The following is a 24,178-nucleotide window of genomic DNA, read 5'->3' on the forward strand; positions in this document are numbered from 1 at the left end:
TGGTTACTACAGGAGGAGATATAAATTAAGGTAATGAATTAATACCTCAGCAGAATATGATATATATCAAATTAGGTAGGTAATACGTATACCACCTTATCTATATATATATATATAAACTAAAAGAAAATGCTAATTTTAATTTACAAATTAAAATTTAAAATTAACAAAATAATAATATAAATTAATTAAAATTATAAATTAAATAAATCAAATTAATTTATTAAAATAATAATAAACTTTAATCAAATCAAATCTACGTATCCAAATAAAATCAACAAAATCAAATGAGATTTGATTTTATAAAAGTTACACGTAACAAAACAATGACACGAAGATGGGAGGAAGGCAGTGGATGAGGAATTAAAAGGAGGAAGGAAATCTTGAGGAAGGGAGGATGAGAACAATTTTTAACACGGAGGTACAACCATGAAGGAGTCTTGAGTCTTGATTGTACTAGAGTTTTTGGGCACGGGGGATCAGATTGCTTCAATTGGAAAGCATTCTGAGACTGAGTACCTAGGTTGTACCCAGTTCGGCAGGGAGGTTTTGGCCATTTTGGTAACGCAACTGGACAAGAATTGCAGCAAAGCAGACAAGTTGGTATTCATTAGATTAATTATTTAAATTCGGTATTTAAATTTCATATTTTGGTATTTTGAAATTAATTTGAAATTAGGGCTCTTACACAGAGGGTTGACACAAGTGACGCAGAAGCCATATAGGCTAACGCTGGGCCTCAGAGGCAGCATTGGGGAGATTTTGTGGGGTAGACTGAGAGCAGATCGGTAAACTCTGAGCCGGGAGTGGGTGACGCAGCTCCTGGAAGAGTGACACAGTTCCAAAGCAGTGTTTGGAGCAGCTTTCACTGTCCAACATAGGGAACAACCAGAGTCGTTGTGGGGTTTGATCATCTGGTAGCTGATTTGTCAGAATATTTGTCTCTGGATAGAGGTACTATTGCTGAGGATATTCTCTATTGGGTGAGCCTATTCTGGAACCCTAGTTGTATTCACAAATCTGCTTAATAATACAAACCCTCTATATGCTGCATCGGTTTTCCCGAACTGGGATTTTCCGGGGACAATTGTCCAAAAAAAACGGTGTCCCTTGTGTTATTGTTTCTGTTTATTTCAGTGCATGATTTGTATATCTGTGAAGGTTGCAATAGTGTTTACTTCAATGTTTATGCAATTAAATAACTTGTTCAAGTAGGAGATTGTAAACCACTAATTGCAGTAGGGGTTTCTGATTTGTTAGATTCAAGAATTTTAACAAAAAGTGACTTAAGTGAAATAAAATGAAATTAAAAGTCACTTACATGGAGTCAAAGGGGGGCTTTTAGAATAATATTAAAATAATCAAATGAGATACTTCTAAAGCCTGGAGATCTATCTATTGAGTCTTTAAAAGGAGGATGAGATCATTTGGGGACATCATGGTTTTGAGTATTTGTCTTTGGTGTAGATCAGAGAATTTAGTCGTAGCCCCATGACGAAAATGCTCGGGTGATTTAGTGAGAGTGGGTGAGAACCCATCTCTCCCCTTGGTGAATTCATTCAGAATTCATAGGTTGTATTCAGTAGTTCAGTTATTTTGGAGGCCTAATATAGTTTGTAGCAGATATTTTTGGGAGGCTATCCTCTCAGCCATTTCCAACATTATATGTATTGTTTTATTTAATAAAATAAGGCTAAGTTCTTCTGCATGATTATCTCGTTTATTATTCAATTGCAGATTATATTTCCAGTTTTTGTCGTTAAGTTTATGGTCCAATGATCAATCTGTGTAAATTGTTTATGGAATTGACAACATAAGTTTATGAATCAATTTTTAGTGAAATTTGTTTTCAGGATATTACACATCAGCAACCAGCTCAACAGCAGAAAATGTAGCTATGGCGTACTTTAGTACTTCATCAACCGATAACAACATCCAGCTATTCAGCTTCAACTGGGGCTTCTCACAGAGGCAAACAATCCAACAGATAACAAGTGGCTTCTCACAGAAGCAAATATCAACACCCTGCTTATCAACAGAAAAGTGTGCCATAGTCGAATCCATTAGACAATAAGAGGCTTCTTATAGAAGCAATCATCAACAACCAGCTCCATAAATCTGCTACATTTCCATCTTCAATCTTGCTACATGTAGCAGGAGCACCCAGAATACATCTAGTTCAGATAGAGTCAGCAATTTCAAGCATCAAGTGGTTCAATGAGCCAGTCAGAGGGATTCTTCACATCAGCAGAGTCTCGCGGCTTCTTAAAATTTTCCTCAAACGAATATAAATGGATTCATAGTCGATTATGCCAAAATCAAGTTCATGCCACACTTTCAATCTCACAAACAATCAGCCCCCTTTTACACTAGGCATAGAGATCCATATCTATGTCAGAAAAAGTCACAGGCTCTTCTTCAGCATATTTGGATCAGCATGCTTCAATCGGGCTGATCTTGACTGCTTCCTTTGAGTCCATTCACAGGTCTTCTTGTATCTGTTCTTGTAGTGCAAAATGGATTTTTGATTTTGAGAAAGTAGTAAAACTGAGAGCCATCCATGTTTTATATAGTTGAGTTCAGAGTGGAGTATTAGATTATTAGTTACTGCCAGGCCTAACTGTTGTACTATATTGCAATGAAGCGTTTGACAGTTGACTATAATGAAGCATTACACTTCATTATGATGACATCTACAAACATCTTTTATGAGTGCAAGTTGGGGTACATGGCTTGTAAATTGAGATGTGTTATGCAAGTGTTGGGTTGTGGTACTAATAGATGTAATGTAGTTATTGCCAACTGATGTTGTAAATGGAATAGTTGGTTCTTATTGGTTTATCTTTGCCTTAAAGTTGAGTTGCAGGTGAAGGGTAGATACAGGATTAGTCTTAATGAACACATTTTTCCACCAAGGGATTGGTGGGATTGTTAGCCAACCTATTTGAAACCATTCAAAAGGTCTTGGGTGGGTGGGAGTGAAGCTAGGAGTGTACATAACTTCTTAAACTGTATACTTATACACATTGTCTTCTCCATTTGACTCATGGATTACTTCACAAGTTGTAAAATTAATACATTCTTTATGCAATTCCTATTTTCAAACTGAATCATCTTTTGTATCTATGTTTATCAAGGATTGCTTTGATCATGTTTTCTTTTGATCTAACTGAAAAGCAATATAATAATGAAGAATTTCCTACAGTTATTACTTTCAATAATTTGTTTGTGATATTTGAAATAAGACATACACATTCTTTGTCTGGAAAAGCCTTCTTATCAGTAAAAGATGTGGATCTTATTTCAAGTTTGCTTTATTGGTCCAATTCTGTTCTAATAGTAACGTTGTTAGCAGGGGGCAGTTTTGACTGGTAACGATGCTGATCTTGTTGTGTGGGATCCAGAAGTTGATTTTGAAATTGGCAAAAACAATACCATATACCACAAACACCCGGTAAGTGGGGATCACAATTTTTTTTAACCTTCTTTCACCCACACAAGCTGGTAGCATGATCATATTGTGGCTACAATGTTGACAGTCTGCAAAACATATCTTTTCGAATAGTTCATCTGCTTTTGCATTGGGGATAGATGACTTCAGAAATTTACGAATCTATATATCTGACTTTGTTGACTCTGGAGATACTTCTTTCTTGTTTTCAAACTAAAGCGGCCCTAACTCTAAGGAACTATGCTGTCTTGAGGTCTATCAATCTTCGGTTGCTCTCTAGAGCTAGAGTTGTATACACTTCATTGACTATAAATTCAGGTATCTGAGCACCAATCACAGTAGATTGTAACAGTTTATTGGTTACATATGCTACTGTATCCTCTAGGACTGATGATTGCACATTGCACACACAAATGCAAATGCAGAGGGCAAGGTAGCAGACACAAGAAGTAGCCACAACTGTATGTGTTGTACAATCTTGATCATATGTAATTAAATAGAGTGCAAGGGTACAAACATAGTAAGAAGTTAATGCTAAGTGGCATGCAGTGTATGCATGACAAGTCAGACAGAGTTAAAATTAACATGCATAATGGAAATTGTGATCTTTCCTTGCTCTCTGTTTCCGAATAATTCTTTGTATACCCTTCACCTTCAGAGAATTTCACTGAGAAATTGTAACAGAAAAGTTTTTGGAACTCTTAAAAACTCTTGATATACTAATGTTATAATAATAAACAAATATTTATAAATATTCTACCCTAGAAAATGAGTAAAATAAATTGTTGTTTAATTTGTAATGGATATAATGATCCTTTAAGACACAAAGGTGTTACCTCCCCAATCCACACTTAATGATAAAAGCCCTAATCCACAAGGTGCAACATGAGAGGGAACTAATATGACTCATGGAGGATTTCCCTATCCTCTTACTTTAGGCTAGCTCTCCTTTGACTCGAGGAGGATTTCCCTAAGAAATAGGATTACCAAAGCTAAACAATGAGGCACATATGATATAAGAGAGTAGCTTTAGCAAAACATTGGTGTAGCACAAGTTAAAGAAAAGTTGATGGAAGGATCTAAGAGAGTAGTGTCTATTACTCGTCATATTGCATGAGAGGTAAATTTGTGAATTTCATCACATGATAACATTTTGGGGGTAACATATTGAGACATTGATCACCCTAATATGTACACATATTTTTGCTTGAGATAGTGAATGAATCATCTTACTTCTGTTGCCACAAAATCTAGTAGGCTTTGGAGAGGGAAGCCCTACAAGGTATAAACTAGACCGAGAGACAACAATGGGGTAGTGGCCCACTGTCACCACAACCAAAACCCCTTGCTTTTTCCGGATTTTCATCGATGGCAGGAGTCCCACTATGTGATAAAGGTCACCTATGTAAGATATTCTAGGTAGGAAGTGTTAAGTGACTTGGCTAGACCTTCTACAAGAAGATACAACAAAGGTTCAAGGCTTCAATAGGAGGCGATTTGCTTTCTATATAGAGACCTAGGGTTACAAGCACAAGACCTAGGGTTTGAGTAATTGTTTTAGTGTTGGAGTATCCAAAGGCCAAGGCTAAGAGAAAAGGTTTCCAATAATGTAAATTAGTGAGGTCAAGGCTCATGAAACCTTCAAGAAACCCCTAAGTTGAAGGAAGATAAAACTAGGGTTTCCCTCATGGGGCATTGGCAAACAACTAGGGCAAGAGAATTTATGGATGAAAATGAAGTGGGTGCCACCAAAGTGATGGATTTTGTGGAAAATGCTATCCTCTTTATGTTTGGGCTCTCCAATCCCTAAAACTCTCCATGCCTAGGGATTCATACTAAACCCTAGTTTACCACCTTAGCCTTAAAGGGGTTGAAATTCAAAAGGGAGAGAAAATGGAAAAGAAAGGTAAATGATCACTAACCAATTGGACCAATCTCTTATCCCTTGGGAGTATGGAGTCAACGGCATTTCAAATTAGCCAAATAGTCTCTAAGAAGGCTGAAATTTTGATGCCCTAGCTACCAAAATTCCAACAATTACCTATCCAATTGAAGAAGGATAAATCATGGGAGAGCTACCATGAGTTCACAACTAAGGACATTACTTCATATGCTATGTATGAGTAGTTCATGTAATAGATCATCTAGATTTAACATTCAACAAGTATTCAACAATTTAGGGCACAAGTGCAATTACCAGAATCAAAAAAATTCAATACATTAGACATATAAGAAATAAATATTCAAATTTTAGGTACAACTCACAAGATAACATGCAAAAATTGATTCTAATCATTCCAAAGAATAGCTCCTAAGTGCAATGATTTAGCTCCAAATATCAAAATGCATCAAAGATCCAAATATCTACACAAGTTCAAGAGGCCGAAAATGCACAATTAGGCCGAAATAATGCAAGAGTGATGTGATGATGAGAAGTTACAATGAGGTCTCCTCTATTTATATGAGGAGGCCGAGTTCCCCTTTTGCCTACAAGCCCCTCTAAGAATTATAAAATAATGTGCTTGTTACCCACCATTTTGTGGGTGATATTCCTAGGAGATTTTTTTTCTCCAAGATGGTCCTTAGCTGACAGCCAACAACTAGCTCATTGTGACATTTCTCCACCACCTAAGCCAACCATGCAGTTCCTCACCCATCTACCTTGATCTTATGTTTGAAGGTGGGCCTCCTGAACCCAAAGGTATGCTTCGTCATTTAAGAATTGAGGATTGTAGTTTGTTTGTCATGGACACTTCTTGGCATGGATTAATGGGGGATTCAGCGGAAAGAATGGCCTAGGTCTATGCTCTTATCCCCTAAACCCCTTTTGGATATTAACCTTGGATTCTAGTCCTGTGGGATCTCTTTTTTACTGACCATTTGGTTTTAGGGATGGCATTTCATGGGAAACCCTGATTTTGATTGTGTGGTCCTGCTCCCTTATCCACATATATTACCCCCTTTCCACTCATTATTACCCCATTCATCATTTCTCCCACCTGGGTCCGCATTCCTCCATTGGGTCCACATAGGGTTGGCTCACTGCTTCCCCTTGACCACACCTTGGGTCAAGCTTGGAATGATGCCCCGGAAGTTGATGAAGCTAAAAGGAAAGATAAAAACATATTTGGCCACATTCAACAGGAAAATGTACCACAAAATGCAAAAGATGGTCAGGAAAAACACATTTAGCACGTGGGAAAAAGCCAATACATGAGCTCTACCTCATCACCATGGCCATCACCCTAGTTCCTATAGGTTCTATGAGCCTCCCTCATCATATAGGAACCCATGATTGTCCCAACCCCTGGTCGGCAATGAACCACCCTACCTTAAAAGGGGGTTTTCACTGTTATATCTTATGTATTATGCTCTTATCCCTTGAGCCTAGAGTAGTTAATCAAAGAAAATCATAAAAAGGAAAAAGGCATATAAAGAAGGGTGGAAAAATAAAGGTCGGGGCACCTCATTCACCACGATTGCTCCCTCCTATACATTATAAACCGAAGTGTGTGATTCTTTTTTATTAGCTACCCTTGTACCCCAACATGTGGCCCAGGGCTGCCCCTTCTCATCCCCTACTTCATTCACCTATCTATCACATGCCACCACTTTCTGAAGGACGTAACTTGAACATATTATCCCCTTTAGAAGTAGAAACCACCTAATAGGATACTCGGTTAACCCCATTTGGAGTTTAGGAGACATTGGCACATCCCGAAGCCCATTATGGAAGGGAAGGCCATTATGAAGTCCCCACCTATGGTCCATGGTTGGTAAGCTCATTTATTCGATTTCTCTAATGACTTGTCATATTGGAAGGCTATGGTATGCAATGGATCTTAAGCAAGATTGCAGATGGTCTCCATCTTGGGTTTGGTCTCCCTATACGGGGTCCTAATCCTCTAGATGGCTACATTTGCAGATGTAGGGTGTGCGTTGAGAGCCATGGGCCTCCATCGCAGTAGATTGCATTCCATGGATCCCCACAACCATTCAAAGATTGCTGGTGGTTCACTTATTAGACAAGGAGGATGCACCTGATCCATAATCTACACCATACGCTTGGTAGATGATCCAGGACTTGCACGATGATGTAGCACCACCTACACCATCATCCTAGCCCTTTCAGACGATCTACAACCATCTTCGATTTGTTTGGAGACCCATGAGGACACTTGTGTGCCTCCACATGTCATTTGGAGCACCACAGGTTATTACAAGGGGCCAACCCCTTGTCCACTTTTTTTGAGGGTCTTATTCTTCATTGTGGCACCCATGGACCTCATTAGGTCTCTTAGAGGGCCCTACAACATGCATAGATTATTATTTGACCTCTTGAGAGGCTTACTTTTTCATTTATGAGCTAGTTTGGTGGGCTTGTCACCAAAGGTTGAATTATTAGAACATTATTTTATCTTTGTGGCTTATGTAGGCCAAGGAGGCTAATTCGAACTCCTAAGTTGAGTATAAATACAAGTGAGATGAGCTCATTTGCTCATCATCACTTTGATTTGGATCTCTTATCTCTCTTGAGATTTTCGCACTCTTTCTAGATGATGAACTGGAGCTTTATGGATGAATTTTGATGTCTGGATATTGGTTTATCTTTTCTTGGAGCTTCTCTCTTGTCGATTGTGAATGGTTGGATATACTCTGTTACATGTAATTACATGCCTTTTAATGTTATTCTTGTTTACTTTGTCATATATGTTGGAATGGGATTTTCGTTGTTCTACCACTAATTGTTGTATGCATTTACTACTTAAAATTGTAGAATTTGTCTCTATTCTAGCATCTCTCAATGTATGGGCCATGTAATATGAGAGAAATCTCCTAAGGGTAATTTTATCAAAGAATTTGACCTTGATAAGCCATTCCTTTTTCACATCGAAGTATAAAAGCTGCAAGGTTCCTTCTTCTTGACCTAGAAGGCAAGCAAAGTGATCTTGAGGCCTCCTTGATTGGGAATCAAGAAATCCTACTCATATTCATCATAGAATCCATTCTCCCAAAGATTAAAGCACTGATCTACCAATGGTGGTCACTAAAACTCATATTCTTTCACCTCCTTTCAGGTCAAGCCAAGTTGGGTTACCTAGGGCATCAATTTCCCAACAAGATAGCCATCAAAAAAATTCGATCTTCTAGGGTCTCCTGTGTTGGCCTTTCGTTTATCTCTCCTCCAATTTTGAAGCCATTCCGACGGTGGAGTTGGGAGAAAAGCCAAGCCCTAGCTCCGGGATCAAAACTTGCCCTACCATCCCCAAGGCTAGTACCTCATAGGGTCAAAACAAAATCTTCAAGTGAAATTCTTTCTTTGATCCTTTCCCCCACCTTGTCTAAGGTAAGAATATCATTAGTTGCTATATACTCTCCTCATACCCTAAACGGGTCCACTTGGCCCCGTGTGGCCCCGCTCCTTTGAAAGATCATTCTTCAAGAACCATCCGAGATACCAATTTTAATAAGGATTTTAGGGATTGTGGAAATCCTTCAAAAGTCTTATCCCATAAACGTAACCCTCAAATCCTCTCTTCCTTTCCCTAGAAAACATAGTACCTTGCTTAGAAAGCAAGCATGTTCCATCCTTCAAACTCTTATGGGAAAGTGTTTATTTGGGTCACTCATATCCATTGACTCCTCCTTAATTGGTGACTCCATACATACGGGTCTCCTCCCATCGGTTAAATTCCGTAAATAGAAGGGAGCCTTAGCTGAGGTGACAGTGGGCTAAGTCTCCATTTGTTACCCTTGGCCTAGCATTTTCCCTTTAGGGATCCCCCTTAGGTCCCTTGCTAGCTTGAGCAGTAACATGCCCCTCCATCAAGCTCTTCGACCTCCCTTCTTTGGCTATTCGATTTTCTCCCTTGGCAAGTTTTCTTAGTGCGTGTGGCCCTCATGCTCCACTAACAAAATATTTCAGCCTCCCTTTTTCTCCTAAGTCTTTCTCCCAAATTTTTGTGCGTCCCATGGTCACCAAAAATGTCAAAATTGTGGAAAAAATAAACTTGAGTCAAATTAATTTAGGAAGGGACATTACAGGTCATGCTTTTCATAAACAATATCAATAATATCAAGTTATCGTTTATTAGAATCAAGGTGCTATTCTTCTTTATGGGATCAAGATATCTAGAATGATAGGAGTTAGGCAAACATCAAGTATACTAATATATCATAAACCAATATTTCCAAGTAGTTTCATAGAATTGAGAAATTCATCATGTCTAAAATGAAATTTGCTTGCCAAATATCAAGAGTATCAAAAATCAATGTCTATGTAGCTCATGACTTAATAGAATGTAAGCTACTTGGTCAATACCAAATACATCATCTCATCATGAGTACCATGAATCAAAATTTCATATGCATGAGCCATTTGTGAAGGTGATATACTTATCATACGTTAAGGCTTACCTTGCCATCAATATTGCAGCTGAAACATAACACTGAATCAATATACCATGGATACCTTGTAGTATATAGATACCTGTGCACCTTCTCATAGGCAAATTGTAGCACTTTGTCACCTTTTTCTTCAAGTGCCTCTTTACTTTCCCCACCACTAGTTCTTCTCTTCCTGCACTAGCCATGATCCTCAAGGGGGATTCACTTATCACAACTCATCAGGAGGTTAGAATCATCTGAATACTCAAATATACAGGAAGTATAGGTAATAATCAAAACAATAACCAGATCTATAAGACAAAACAAAAGTAAAAAGGAGTATCATAAATCGAAAAGTACTTATCTTCAATGAGAGGTGATCATCTCCCTCTTGAACCAGCCTTCAAGAGCCATCAATGTCCATTCATGATCTTCATAATCAACCAGGCCTATTAGAAACTATCCCATCTAGGGCTTCATCAAATCTAACACAAGTGCTAGAGGATCTTCACATTGACCGTGCTAGGGTTTCCAGATTTCATATCTCAAACCTTTGCCATAAACCAGGGTTTCTTTCAAACCCTAACCTCATAATATCCATCAAACCCTAATACACAAATTGCCTAAGGTTTTTCTAGAACCCTAGAATTCTTTTAGGTCTCCACCATCCTTTCTTGCATCCATCAATGGTGTCATCCTAGGGGTGATTTCCATGACTTTTCTTTAGCCCAACTCTGAAACCATGTTAATATTCTAGGACTATATTGTTCTTTGCTTTGATAATTACATTTCTTCATTTACACATTAAATCCACCCCATAACATCATTACATTATTAAAATTTATATGATTATTCAGCTAAGTTGCAACTATGTAGAAAGAATAATATCATCATCATCAGTGCAACAGAACATAAAGGAACTATAGAAGAAAAAAATTCACACATAGAGACACCAAGATTGGTCAGAGACCTGGGCAAAACCCACTATGGGGAAAACCCTTTCAAATTTTTCTTCCTATTAAATTGTCATTGAATGATTCAGCAAAAGAGAGTACAATGATCCATATCTTCATCTATGCAACTATCTCATAAAAACAACAACATTCATGAGATGAACCCAACAATGCTTATACTCAAAACCTTGAATTAGAAGTATGTAATGAACTGTCACTGTCTGCGGTCAACGAGCAAAAACTTCAGATAATTGAAAAAGAAAACCCTAGAAGTTGATTGCATGGAGGACATGTTGTGCATGCGACTGGGAAGCTTCTGTCGCTCCCTTTAGCCTGCAATGCTACGATTATAGTCAAATTTTGCCTTTGGAGACCTAGTGACTATGATTCTAAAACCCCAGATGCCAGTCACATGGAGGACGAGTTGTGCATGCGACTGAGATGCTTTGGTCGCACAAATGAGCCGATCAACGAGCGATTGTGATTGAGTTCTTCTTGTGCCATGCCTACGACTGAGGCCCAAAACCCTAAAACAAAGATGCGAGCTTCGGAGCCTGCAATTTCATCTTCGAGCGAATCCATTCCTCCACGAATGTGCCTCAGACCTGTGCGAGGAAAAACCAAGAAAAATAGAATAGTGTTTCATGATGTTCTATAAATGAGCTGGAGGTCACTTGTATTTATAGCCTTCCAAGGGTGTCCACTTTTCTTTAGGGTTGACCTGATCAAATATGCACATGTGGGCTTATAATTCAAAAATACACTCTCCCTTATCCAAATTAGATGATCTTTAGGTCGATTTTGGCCCCCACGAAAAGAGGAATTTAATGCAATCACCATCTCCATCAAATGAGTTGTCTAGAGTGGAATTTGACCGCAGTTGCATATTTTAACACTCATGTCGTTGAGCTAATACAGGGGAAGGGGTTCGTCTTGTGAAAATTCCTTGAACCACAACAACTGAGTATTATTCTCCTAACTTAGCAGTTTATTTTTCTTCTATTAAATTATTAATGACAAATAACTAATAAACCACACTGCAATTCTTCTTCAAATAAAATACGCCGCATAAATAAAACAAGAATTGCGAAATAGATACACACACAAAAAATAATGACACCATTATTTTGGACTAAACGTCCCGGAAAAACCCCGAAGGGAAATTGGTACAATAAATGAGCGTTTATTTTATTATGCAGCAAATATAGAGAATTACAATTGCTGGCCTTCCTAGCTCAGCTCTGACAATTTATCTCAGCTGGAAAATACACTAGGAAAATATTTTCCCTCACAACTACTCAATCTGGCGTCTTTGGAAAACTCGTACTTCCCAACAAATTCGTCAGTTGGACTGGAAATACGCATTGCTTGCTGGAGAAACTTCATACTACCTCTGAAACACCTCCAAATGAGCCATCTTGCTTGTCTCTGCCTCTGGAAACAATTCACTAAGCCTCCCGGGACTAGATCCGGGCACTAGCAACTGAATCGATCCCTCTCTTGGCAAATCGCATTGGCAACTGGGCAACCCGCATTGTAGAATGTGACCTCCCTATTGGATAATACAACCTCCATTTTCCTCCTACTGAAACTGGAAAACCTCTTGAGAATTTCTTCGGAAATTCTCTCTGCTGCAAACCATTGCTACTCTCTTTCCTTGGCTCAAACTGCTCCCTCACTGAAAACTGCAAACTGGGTAGCTTGATCTGCCTTGCTCACTGTTGGAGAATCTATTAGGAAAGCTATTAAAACAATTCTCCTTATCCTTGATAATTGTTTGTGACTTTTAGTTAGCTTCTTCTGTTCTTTATTATATTCTCTTCATTAAACAATTATCAAGAGCATAAACCATAAAGACAATGGACACAAGAAGTAGGCTCCAAGCCAAGGCAAAACCTCTCCAAGGGGAAAACCCAAAAAGAATCTCTTCTCTTCTTATAGAATCAAATCAAATGAGAAAACTAAGACCCAAACTTCAAGATCAGGACCTCCTCCAAGCATCAAGTCGGCCCCCCAAAAGATCTTCAAGACAAGACGACGTCAACGAAGGTCAACCTCTGCAAAGTTTGCTTCAAACAGGGTTTTGGCCCTTACTTCAGATTTGCAACTTTGGCCTGCAACTCTCGGCCCTACAACAACTGCAAAAACCCTAGAATATTCGCACGTGTGAGAGAAAATGATCATAAATTTCAGATTTTCGGTTTCTTCTTGAAATGCTTCTTTCTCCTAGACCTTTGCTTTTTTTTCTTCTTTCTTCTTGCTTGAGATCGAACTGCAAAAGTGTGTCCAAATGAGTCGAATTCATCTTCTTTATATACTTTTCACAAGAGGTCGAATAGGCCTCTTCTAGGCCGACTTGTCATTAGTAGGGTCGACTTGGTCTTGGGGGTCTTTTTGTCTTTCTAGACTTGAAAATAAATTATTTTACATGTTACAACTTGCCCAAATGGGTCTTATACAAAAGATAATGACTATATTGAGTGAAGATAAATATTTTTTTGACTTGACAAACCCTAGAGCATGAAATGCATGTTTGACCTAGAAGACCACCTAAATGGAGCATGAAACCCATGCTTGAATTTTTTTTTGTTACATAATATATATTAATGATATGAATACAATGGCAATTATGATGATTGAAACTAGTTAATTTTCCCAAAGCTCCCTCTTAACTAGGGAGGTATTCATAATTGTACAATCGATACAAGTATATTCTCAAACTGAAGAGATCTCATAAGAAAAGTTGGATTGATAAGCCATATTTTAAGCATCAACATCATAACCAACAACGTGATTATAGTAAGGCCTTTAATGGACAAGATCTTTTTATTTCAGAGCATAATGTTGGGAGGCTTTACATGAGACACCATACTACCTCTAAGGCACATACCCCCTCCTGATATTCACTAGGTATGTCCTTTTAGGACTTATTCTTATCTTGGATTACCTATCCTCAAAGAAAATTGGTCTCTTCGACCACTCTTTGTCTTGGATACATGCCCAGTCCCCAAAGAGTGTCGGTCCACTTCCTATCTTGGATTTTCTATCCTCAAGGAGTATCAATATCGATGTTTATCCAATCTTCCATTCTCCTTCCTAGTTCCTTCACTAAGACTTATGGTTGTTAGTCCCGGTCTAGTGCATGACACATGGAGAATATGATGTCTAACATCACTCCCTCTCATCCAAAGAGGAGATTCTCATTCCCTTTTGATCATGGAATAGATATTTGATCCTTCTCAAATATTTAAAGAGACTTCTTACTCTGTCTTAAGGATAGAGGAGATTTCTAACTTCCTTTAAATTTGGGAAGTTAGCCTTTTAGTGTGTCTTCATCACTACATCAGCTACTTCATGGAGATCTTCAAGTAGCTGTGTTGACCACTACATGTCAACGACCCATAGCAGTACACCCTCAGCTATCATCATCAGCTAGTCGTCTAGCTATCATCATCAGCTTGACTTCCAAGATGTTATGTAAACTCTTTCTACATGTGTAAAATGTAAATAATTTCAGCAAATCTGTGTCATGTATGTAACGACCTAGGTAAACTTACTTTTCTAGTGACGATCTCCATTCTGGGAAGTTTTTTGTTTCATCGATCCATTCTCAGATGGTCGGCAAAGTTTTCCTTCAGTCTTACCCCAAAGCTGGAATGGATTTTGTCAATAGGACCTTGGGCGAGTCTGAGTGTTCTAGATCGAGTCTATGTAAAAGTAATTTGGTAATAATCCTAACTATTTGGTTAGGTTATTTTATTACAAGTTGCTTGGTCTGTTGGATTATATTTGTGTCACAGAAATGGTTAGTCTGTGAGGGTCTATTACAAATGGGCTTTTCCCCTTACGATGTAAAAAATATGAAAATCATGATGTAAAGTGTCTTAAGGGTTGGAAAAATAATTTATCCCCTCATAGGTTAATTAATTAAATTTTCTGGGCAAAAAATTAATTAAAATCCTAAGCCAGAAATTTAATTAATTCTAGGTCCTAGGTAAATTAAAGTTCTCCGAAGGCAAAATTTGTCAGTCCTAAAAAATTAAATTTTAAAAGGTCATGGGACTAAGGTAAATTAATTATTTTGCCAAATTTTAAACTTTTGATCCCTGGGGTTTAAGTCAAAGTCAAATTTTTGGGGAAATTAACTCAATTTTTATTTTTGAATTAGTTAAAACGCATTTAATTAAAAAATTCTAATTCCCCCAAATATTTAAATATTTTGACGAATGAGATTAAAAGAAATTTTAATCTTCATCAATGATCGAGATTGCTTTGACGAGGATCACTCGAACTAGCCGTTGGAGGATTTATCTTTAAATAGGAAGTCATTTGTCAGTCGATCTATCTGACCTTTGAGTTGTGTGCTTAGCAAGAAGCTCTTGTGTAATCTTTTTTTGGATAATAAAGAAAGACTTTGGGGTTAAATTCTATTGGTGTTACTCTTCATGGGAATATTGTAAGATGTGTTGTTTTCATGCATAATTTTTTTTAAAGCCATTGATGATAGCTTCTGAAGAGTGATTTGAGTATAGGTATCTTGCTCAGTCGCTGGGGTTTGAATTATAATCTAAATTTTGAACGTAATAGCAGGTATCTCTATTTGTCTGAATTTTATTATTATTTTCTCTCTCTATTTTGATGGCTGGATTGAGTTTTGCAGGGAAATTTTGATTGTGGGTATTAATGGGTATTAATCAAAATATGGGTGAGCATGATCTAGAAGGCAGATCAAGTCATGTTTTAATCTTAGCCATTGATTAGAGACTTAATATCAGCCGTTGAAGTCTCAACAATAAAAGTATAAGAAGGAGGCTTGGGGTTCATTTAGAAAGACGCACAGAGAGATTGAGGAAATCGATTTTCTGAGGTGAGAAGTTCTTTGGAAGAAAATCGATTGGGGAGATATTGTAGCAAAGGGGCAGCGAGAATCCGAAAGGACTTGCCGAAGAATACGTCCAGAGGAGGGATGACGCTAGCCTACCCAGCGCTGACACAGAGGTAACACAATCAGTAAGGGGAACTCGAGTTTTTGCAGAGGGAATTCGAAGTTCAGCTGCTGAAAGCCAGGGTGTGAGACTGGAGGCGGGAAAGTCAATTTCTCAACTAGCAGAAGATCCAAAGTAGAGAGGCAGCGTAATACCCAGGATGGGTGACGCAGAAGCCGCCTAAGGTGACGCAGAGGCCATCAGAAGGTGACGCAGAGGCCATCAGAAGGTGACGCAGAGCCTCCCAGAGCTGAGGATCAGTCACTGATTCTCCAGTGACTCGACGAGATCATTTCACTAGTCTTTTGTCCATTGTTTTCTCTATAAAGGATTGCTAGTTAAGCATCCTAGATTTGCATTCAGAGTTTTCTCTTGCATAATAGAAAACCCTCAGAGCTGCTGCACCGGTTTTTCCACATTGGGATTTTCCAAGGACTATTTTATTCAAAAATAAGTGTGTCTTATGTATCTTGTTCTTTGTTCAGTTTTATGTTTCATGTAATCAAATTTAAGTAGTGTAGGCTGTAGAAGTAATTTGCTTCAGTATTCAAAAGAATAACTTGATGAATGTAATTAAAATCAAGTAGGTGAAGTAGATTCAGATTTGTTGCAGTAGGGGTTCTTGAGGATTAAGAATTTTCACATGGTATCAGAGCATTGATTTTGAAACAGGGAAGAGCAGATTCAGCATTGAGCCGAGAGGCCAAAAACTGCACTTGTTAGCAATTCGAATCCCCTTGAAAGGATTTCGCAATCCTTGCCAGGAAGTAGAGATTCCGGGGAAATCTCTCTGAGAGAGTCGACAGAGAGGTACGATTTTAGAATCGTGAGCTTGCAGAGGTAGAGGGAGTGACGCAGAGCCTCAGCGCAGTGCTTGAAGGGTGCAGTTTCTGTTGGGACAGAAATACGTTGGAAAAGAGTGAAGACACATAGAAGGGGAATTTTCTCTTCAGAGAACTTTGTGTCAAAAAGTTCGAATTTCTCACTTGCTGGGCAGCTGAGAAATGACTAGAGGACTCAGTTCGATAGTTGGGTGAGATGGCATCGCATGGGCTCAGAGATTAGGAGAGGTTGGTAGGAGCTTCCAACTATGTTATATAGAAGACCAAAATCTTAACTGTTCTGGAAGAGTACGATCTTGAAGCCTGCGTCAAAAGTGTTGTGGTTGTTCCTACTGACAATGATCAAAGGAAGAAGTACAAGCCTGAGCAGGGGAAGGCAAAGAGGCTCATTCTCAATGGAGTTCGAGACCATGTGGTTTCACACTTGTAGGGCAAGGATACAACGTGAGAGATGTGGGAAGCCTTGTCTTCGTTGTATGAAGGCTCTTCTAAACAATGGAAGATGTACCTAGAACAAAAGTTGCAGTGGACATTAATGCAGAAGGGAGAAGGAGTCCACTCCTATCTCAACGTCTTCAGGACACCAGAGACCAGCTTATTGCAGTGGGGTCCACTCCTTAGTCTACTGCGATGGTAAGGATAGCCCTGAATGGAGTCTCGGACGAATGGCAAGTCTTCGTCCAAAGTATATTGGGCAAGGAAAGAATACCTTCATGGGAGGAGATGTGGACATCCCTTCAACAGGAGGAATTAAGGTGGGACCTAGTTAAGGCCAACCTCAATGGCAACAGTGGCAGTGGCACGAAGACCAGGCAGGAGGAGGAGAACGCAGCTCTAGTGTCAAAGGGACAACAAAAGCAGAAGCAAAAGGACATTTCAAAGGTGAAATGTTTCAGATGTGGCGAGTTGGTCCACTTTGCATCCCAATGTCCTTTGAGGCAAAAGGATAAGGATGAAAAACATGATCCTAAGGTTATTCCAACAAAGATTGGCAAAGAGGATTTTGCCATGAGTGCCCACGCATCTCCAGGAGGGAAATAGGACAATATTGAGCTGTAGTCAGGAGGACTACATACGGACATGATCCTTGAGGAGTCCACCCCTTGGATCAATTCCTTGCTACGGGAACCCAAGATTCAGCAGTGGCGAGATGGACTTAGTGTCAGATGATGCATTGGATTGTTTGGAGGATAGATGCAGTAGCCCGAGACCAGTAGCTAATCAGCGCAAAACCAGGTTGGCAACAGTGCAGTTGGCACAGTACAGAAGCAGCAACGCAAAAGATTTAGAGGGTTAGAGACTAGAGTAGTTAGATTCCAACATTCATGGTATTTCTGAACACAGTTAAGTTCAATTAATTTTTATGTTTTTCAGTTGCTTCTCTCAGCAACTGAGTTGCAGTACGAATGCAATGTTAGCAGTGGCAATGCTAGCAGCATAGAAGATGCAGCATTTGAGAGGGAGTTGTAGTATAGATACAACAGTGGCAGTGGCAGTGTCATGGGCAACAGTACGGTAGCAGAAGCAACACAATGTTGGTGGCAGCAACAGTGCAAAAAGGAGGTGCTTCATAAGCAGAGCAACATGTAGTTGGACATTGTTGCTAGAGCACTTTCCTTGCTAAGAGGGAGTGTTAGTTTTTGGTAGCTTCGGATGTGCTCTAGCCTTGAAAATTGGTGGAGAGGCTAAGGCACATGAGTTATAAAGAACCCAGAAACCATTTGGTGAAATCCCACTCAGATTATATTTTATTAAAATAATTAATATTTTTAATGGGGTTCCTAAGTTTAAACTTAGGAAAATTAAAATATTAATGGGTATTAATCAAAATATGGGTGAGAATGATCTAGAAGTCGGATCAAGTCATGTTTTAATATTAGCCATTGATTAGAGACTTAATCTCAGCCATTGACGTTTCAACGAAAAAAGTATAAGGAGGCTCGGAGTTCATTTAGAAAGACACACAGAGAGATTGAGGAAATCGATTTTCTAAGGTGAAAAGTTCTTAGGAGGAAAATTGATTGGGGAGAACTTGCAACAAAGGGGCAGTGAGAATCCGAGAGAAGCACTTTTAAGAGAATACAAGACAAAGAGAGGGCAGAAAGACGTCCAGAGGAGGGCTGACGTTGGCCTAGCAATGCTGATGCAGAGGCAGCGTAGTCAGTAAGGGGAAGTCGAGTTTTTGCATAGGAATTCAAAGTTCAGTTGTCGGAAGCCAGGGTGTGAGACTGGAGGCAGGAAAGTCGATTTCTCAGCCAACAGAAGATCAAAAGCAGAGAGGCTGTGTAATACTGAGGAGGGATGACACAGAAGCTACCCAGGGTGATGCAGTTTTGACACAAAGGCCATCAGAAGGTGACGTAGAGCCTCCCAGAGCTGAGGATCAATCACTGATTCTCCAGTGACAAGGTGAGATCATTTCACCAGTCTTTTGTCCAGTATTTTCTCTGTAAAGGATTGCTAGTTGAGCATCCGAGATTTGTATTCAGAATTTTCTCTTACATAATAGAAAACCCTCAGAGCTGCAACACCATTTTTCCCACATTGTGCTTTTCTGGGGACTATTTTGTCCAAAAATAAGTGTGTCCTATGTATCTTGTCCTTTGCTCAGTTTTCTGTTTCATGTAATCAAATTTAAGTAGTGTATGATGCAGAAGTAATTTGCTTCAGTATTCAGAAGAATAACTTGATGAATGTAATTAAAATCAAGTAGGTGAAGTAGATTCAGATCTGTTGCAGTAGGGGTTCCTTGAGGATTAGGAATTTTCACAGAGTGCTTACAGGACTAAGCCAGTGGAGATCGTGTAGGCTCAGAGGGAGTCTAGCCTCAGAGGGAGCAACCCTATGGAGGTTTGGGATCTTTAGGTTCAGATGTGATGAGGGAGAGACACTCCCAAGATTGTAGGATTCATTCTACAGGGTATGTTGTAGTTATGGACGCCAGATGGGCTAGTGTCGCCAGATGATGATGGTTACTTCCTAGTCTTGGAAGTACCTCCCTCGCCAAGGGAAGTGTTGATTTTTGGTAGCTTGGGAGGTACTCCAAGCCTTGAGGATCGAGGGTTTGGAGGTTGGCGCAACGCAAAAATACTTGTGGGCATGAAACCCAAGCTTGCAGGATTTGCACCCAAGATGGTGGGTGTGAATCCATGATGCGTTTTGGACATGTGGTGACTTGAGGTGATAGAGGATCTCGAGGGTAACTGGGACCATCGAAAATCACTCAAATCTGAGGTCTAAGACTTGAGATATGATTTTTTTAGTGAAATTGTGGGTTGATGTGGCACCAAATGGAGGGCGGCTTGACATTTTGAGTGCCACAAGTTTTGTCTTAACACCACATGAGATTGTATATATAGGAGTGACGTTGAAGGTCATTCGTTCACATCCCAAGTGCATCAAACATCAAGATATCTCTGCGATTTGGAGTGCAAATTTGAGGCTATATAAAGGAGTAAAAAGGCTATCGAGTTTCGGAGATTTTCTCTGCAATTAGGTGCAATTTTTCTCTGTGGTATAGGCCGCATCCCTGAAGCAGCCAAGAGGGTGACATAAGGGCAGTTTGTGGGCAACGTGGGTATGTCTCCTTAGACAGATCAGGCCGTAGCAAATCAGAGGTACATTGTGTATGTTTCTGGGCATCTTTTGTGAGTATTTTTTCTCTGTTTAGGGCTGCAAAGAAGTCTTGTAGGTACAACACTATTGAAGGACTTGTAGAAGGGCTGAGAAGGCTAGTCAAGCCCCTCTCTCCTAGCCACAATCATATCTAGGAGGCTGCAACCCAAATAGAGTCTCCTTGCTGGTGTTTAGGGAAATCTGTATTTTTGTCATGGACAACCACCTGTAGGGTTCCTTCTGTGGTTCTTACAAGGGCCAGAACAGTGTGTGTGGGGCCTAGGAGAAAAAAATTCTAGGAGATGGTCCTCAGCCGACAACCAAGAACCACCAACTAGTTCGTTGTGCCATTTCTCTGCCACTTGAGCCAGCCATGTGGTCCCTCACCCATCTATCATGATCGTATAGTTGAAGGTGGGCCTCAAGAACCTAAAGGTATGCCTTGTCATTTGGTAATTAAGTATTGTAGTTTGCTTATCATGGACACTTTTGGGCATGGATTAATGGGGGATTTCGACAGAAAGAATGGGCTAGATCAACGCTCTTGTTTCCTAGACCCCCTTTGGATATTAACCTTGGATTCTAGTCTTGTGGGATCTATTTTCCTAACCATTTGGCTTTAGGGGTGACATTTCATGGGAAACCATGATTTCGGTTGCGTGGTCTCTCTCTCTCATCCACATATATTGCCCCCTTTCCACTCATTATAACCACATAGGGTTAGCCTTCCCCTCTCCCCTTTCCCACACCTTGGGTCAGGCCTCGAATGATACCTCAGAGGTTGATGCAACTAAAAAGGAAAGGTAAAATAATAATTGGCCACATTCAACAAGAAATGTACGACAAAATGCAAAATATGGTTGGGACAAACTCATTTAGCACGTGGGAAAAAGCCAATGCATGAGCTCTACCCCATCTCATGGCCATCACCCTGGTTCCTACAAGCTCTATGAGCCTTCTTCATCATATAGGAACCCATGATTGTCCCAACCCCTATTGGGCAATTAACCGCTCTACCTTAAGAGGGTATCCATTGCTATATCTCACACATCATGCTCTTACCCCTTGAGCCCCAAGTAATTAATTGAAGAAAAATCATAAAAGAAAAAGGCATATAAAGAAAGTGGAAAAATCAAGAACGGGGCACCTCATGTACCATGATTTCTCCCCGCTATACATTATATACCTAAGTGTGGGCTTCCCTTTTTCTAGCTACCCTTGTACCCCAGCATGTGGCCCAGGGCTTCCCCCTTTCATTCCCTACTCCATTCATCTCTTTATCACATCCCACCTCCTTTTAAAGGATGTGCATTGGACATATTATTCCATTTAGAAGTAGAAACCACCTAATGGGTTACTTGGTTAACCCCATTTGGAGCTTGGGGACATTAGCACATGCCAAAGCCCATTATGGAAGGGCATGCCATTATGAAGTCCCCACCTATTGTCCATGGTTTGTAAGATATTTTACTTGATTTCCTTGATGAGTTGTCATACTGGAAGACTAAGAGACACATTGGATCTTATGCAAGATTGCAGGTGGTTTCCATCTTGGGTTTGGTCTCCCTATACAGGGTCCTAACCCTCCAGAGGGCTACATTGGCACATGTAGGGTGTGTGTTGAGAGCCATGGGCCTCCACAGCAGTAAACAACACTCCATGGATCCTAAGAGATGTCCAGAGATTGTTCGTGATTCACGTATTGGACGAGGAATATGCACTTGGTTCACCTTTGCCTAGCCAACCCCACAGATGTACCATGCACTTAGCAGATGACCCACGACTTGTATGTTGAGGTGGCATCACTTACACCATCATCTGAGCCCTTACATATGGTCTACTGTCATCTTCTACTTACTTGGAGACCCATGAGGTCACTTGTGTGCCCTCACAACCATTGGGAGCACCACATGTTTATTATGTGAAGAACAAGGGGCGAATCCCTTGTCCATTACTTTTGGAAGTCCAACTCATCTTTTTAGCACTTATGGACTTAATCAGGCTTTTTAGAGAGTCCAACAACATGCATCATTGATTATTCAACCTCTTGGGAGGCTTATTATTTTATTTATGAGCTAGTTTGGTGGGCTTGCCACCAATAGATAGTTATGTGCACATTATTTTAGTTGATGGGCTAATGTAGGCTCAAATTAGGTAATTTGAACTGTTAATGAATGTATAAATAGGAGAGACATGAATTCATTTGTATGATCACCTTGGATTGGGTCATTCTTCTCTTTTGAGAATTTCACGCTTCTTTCTTGGAGGATGAATTGAAGCATAGATGAATTTTGATGTTTGGATTGGATTATCTTCTCTTTGAGCTTCTTTATTATCAAATTGTTTATAGTTGGATATGTTCTCTTACATGTAAGTACACACATTTAATGTTATTCTTGTTGTACTTTGTTATATGCATTAGAATGGGATTTTCGCTATACTAGTGCTAATTGATGCATTTCTTAATTGTGAAATTATGGAATTATTGTTTCTATATAGCATCTCTAAATGTATGGGCCATGTCTGTTGAATGAAATCTCCTAGGGATAATTCTACAAGTGAAGATATATTGATAAGCCATCTCTTCTTGAAAAGTGAAGTATAAATCTTTGAGGTCACTTCTTCTTTCCCTAAAGGCCAAACAAAGTAGTCCTTGAGGCCTCCTTGACCGAGAAACGAAGTACATTCTCATTATTCTCCTAGACTGCATTCTCCCCATGGGATTAGGGATTGGTCTACCAATAGGTGGTGACCCAAAGAACATTTTTGTTCACCTTTTCCCTTTTCTTCTAGATCTAATCAAGTTGGGTCACCTAGGGCATCATTTTCTCGACAAAGTAGCTATAGAAAAAGTTTGTTCTCCTAGCCTCTATTGCGTTGGTGTGTCCTCAAGGTATCCTCCAAATTTGAAGAAATTTCGATGGTGGGATTGTGAGATATCCCAAGCCCTAGCTCTGAGATCAAACTTTGCCCTAGTGTGGCCTAGGCTAGTACCTCAAAGGATCAATTTGACACCTTTAAGTGGAAATTCTTGTTTTGATCCTTTCCCCTTTGTCAGGGTTAAGATAATCATTGGTTGCTAAACTTCCTCTCCTTAACCTAGGTTGGCTCCACTTGGTCCTGTGTGGTCCCATACCTTTGAAAAGTCAAGTCTTCAAGAAGGGATTGGGAAAATCCTTTACAAGTCATATACCTTCAACCTAGCCCTTAAATCCTCACCTCCTTCTAAAAAGCTTTGTACCTTGCTTAAAGAGCAGCAAGCTCTATTGTTGACCTCCTTCTCCTAGAATCTTTGTACCTTGCTTTAAGAGCAAGCAAGCTCTATTGTTGACCTCCTTCTAGGAAAAGGATCATTAAGGTCACTTCACACCCATTTGTTGATTCATCCTTCACAAGTGACTTTCCATATTCTGGGTCTCCTCCATCGATGAAAGTCCATAAAGAGTAGGGATTCTTAGCTAAGGTGACAATGGGCTAAGTATCCATTGTTGCCCTTGATGTAGTAGTTGTCCCTTAAGGAATCCCTTTTAGGCCCCCTGCTAGTTTTAGCGGTAACATTTTGGTGCCATTGTTGAGGACACGAAACATGTGTTTTGTTGCCCATACGACATATTGACATATCATTATTGGCGACTCCATTGGAGAACGAAGCCCTAGTTCTTCATTGACCTATAAAGTAAAATGCTTGTCAAGGCAATTTCATTCACCTTGGCAACTCCCATGTCATTAACAACCCAACAACATGTTGACCACATATACTCCCGCAATAAAAGTGACAGTGATCTCGCAGTATCCCTCATCGGAATGTATGAAGAATATGGCAATGTTCGATGGGGATCCACATTCTACAGCCAATCACATCGTAAGGTTCATAAGGTACCTTTCAAAGCAAAATATAACTCAACCTTGTGACCAAATGGAATTATTTGTCCTATCCATTGCCCC

At 39.6% G+C, this 24,178-nt stretch overlaps 1 protein-coding gene across 2 annotated transcripts in view; it reads left to right on the forward strand.

Moving 5' to 3' along the window:
- Window positions 1-24,178, forward strand: part of ALN (allantoinase) — a 538,476-nt gene that overhangs the window by 403,085 nt on the left and 111,213 nt on the right. For both annotated transcript variants that reach the window (XM_089437896.1, XM_089437897.1), the window contains exon 14: window positions 3,356-3,454. In XM_089437896.1, coding sequence (XP_089294022.1) covers window positions 3,356-3,454 — 99 coding nt within the window. The remainder of the gene's footprint in view (window positions 1-3,355; window positions 3,455-24,178) is intronic.

The sequence above is a fragment of the Pinus tabuliformis genome, chromosome 9 (assembly GCF_031772625.1).
Source record: "Pinus tabuliformis cultivar Carrire ecotype Pingquan chromosome 9, CPIR1, whole genome shotgun sequence".
NCBI lineage: Eukaryota > Viridiplantae > Streptophyta > Pinopsida > Pinales > Pinaceae > Pinus > Pinus tabuliformis.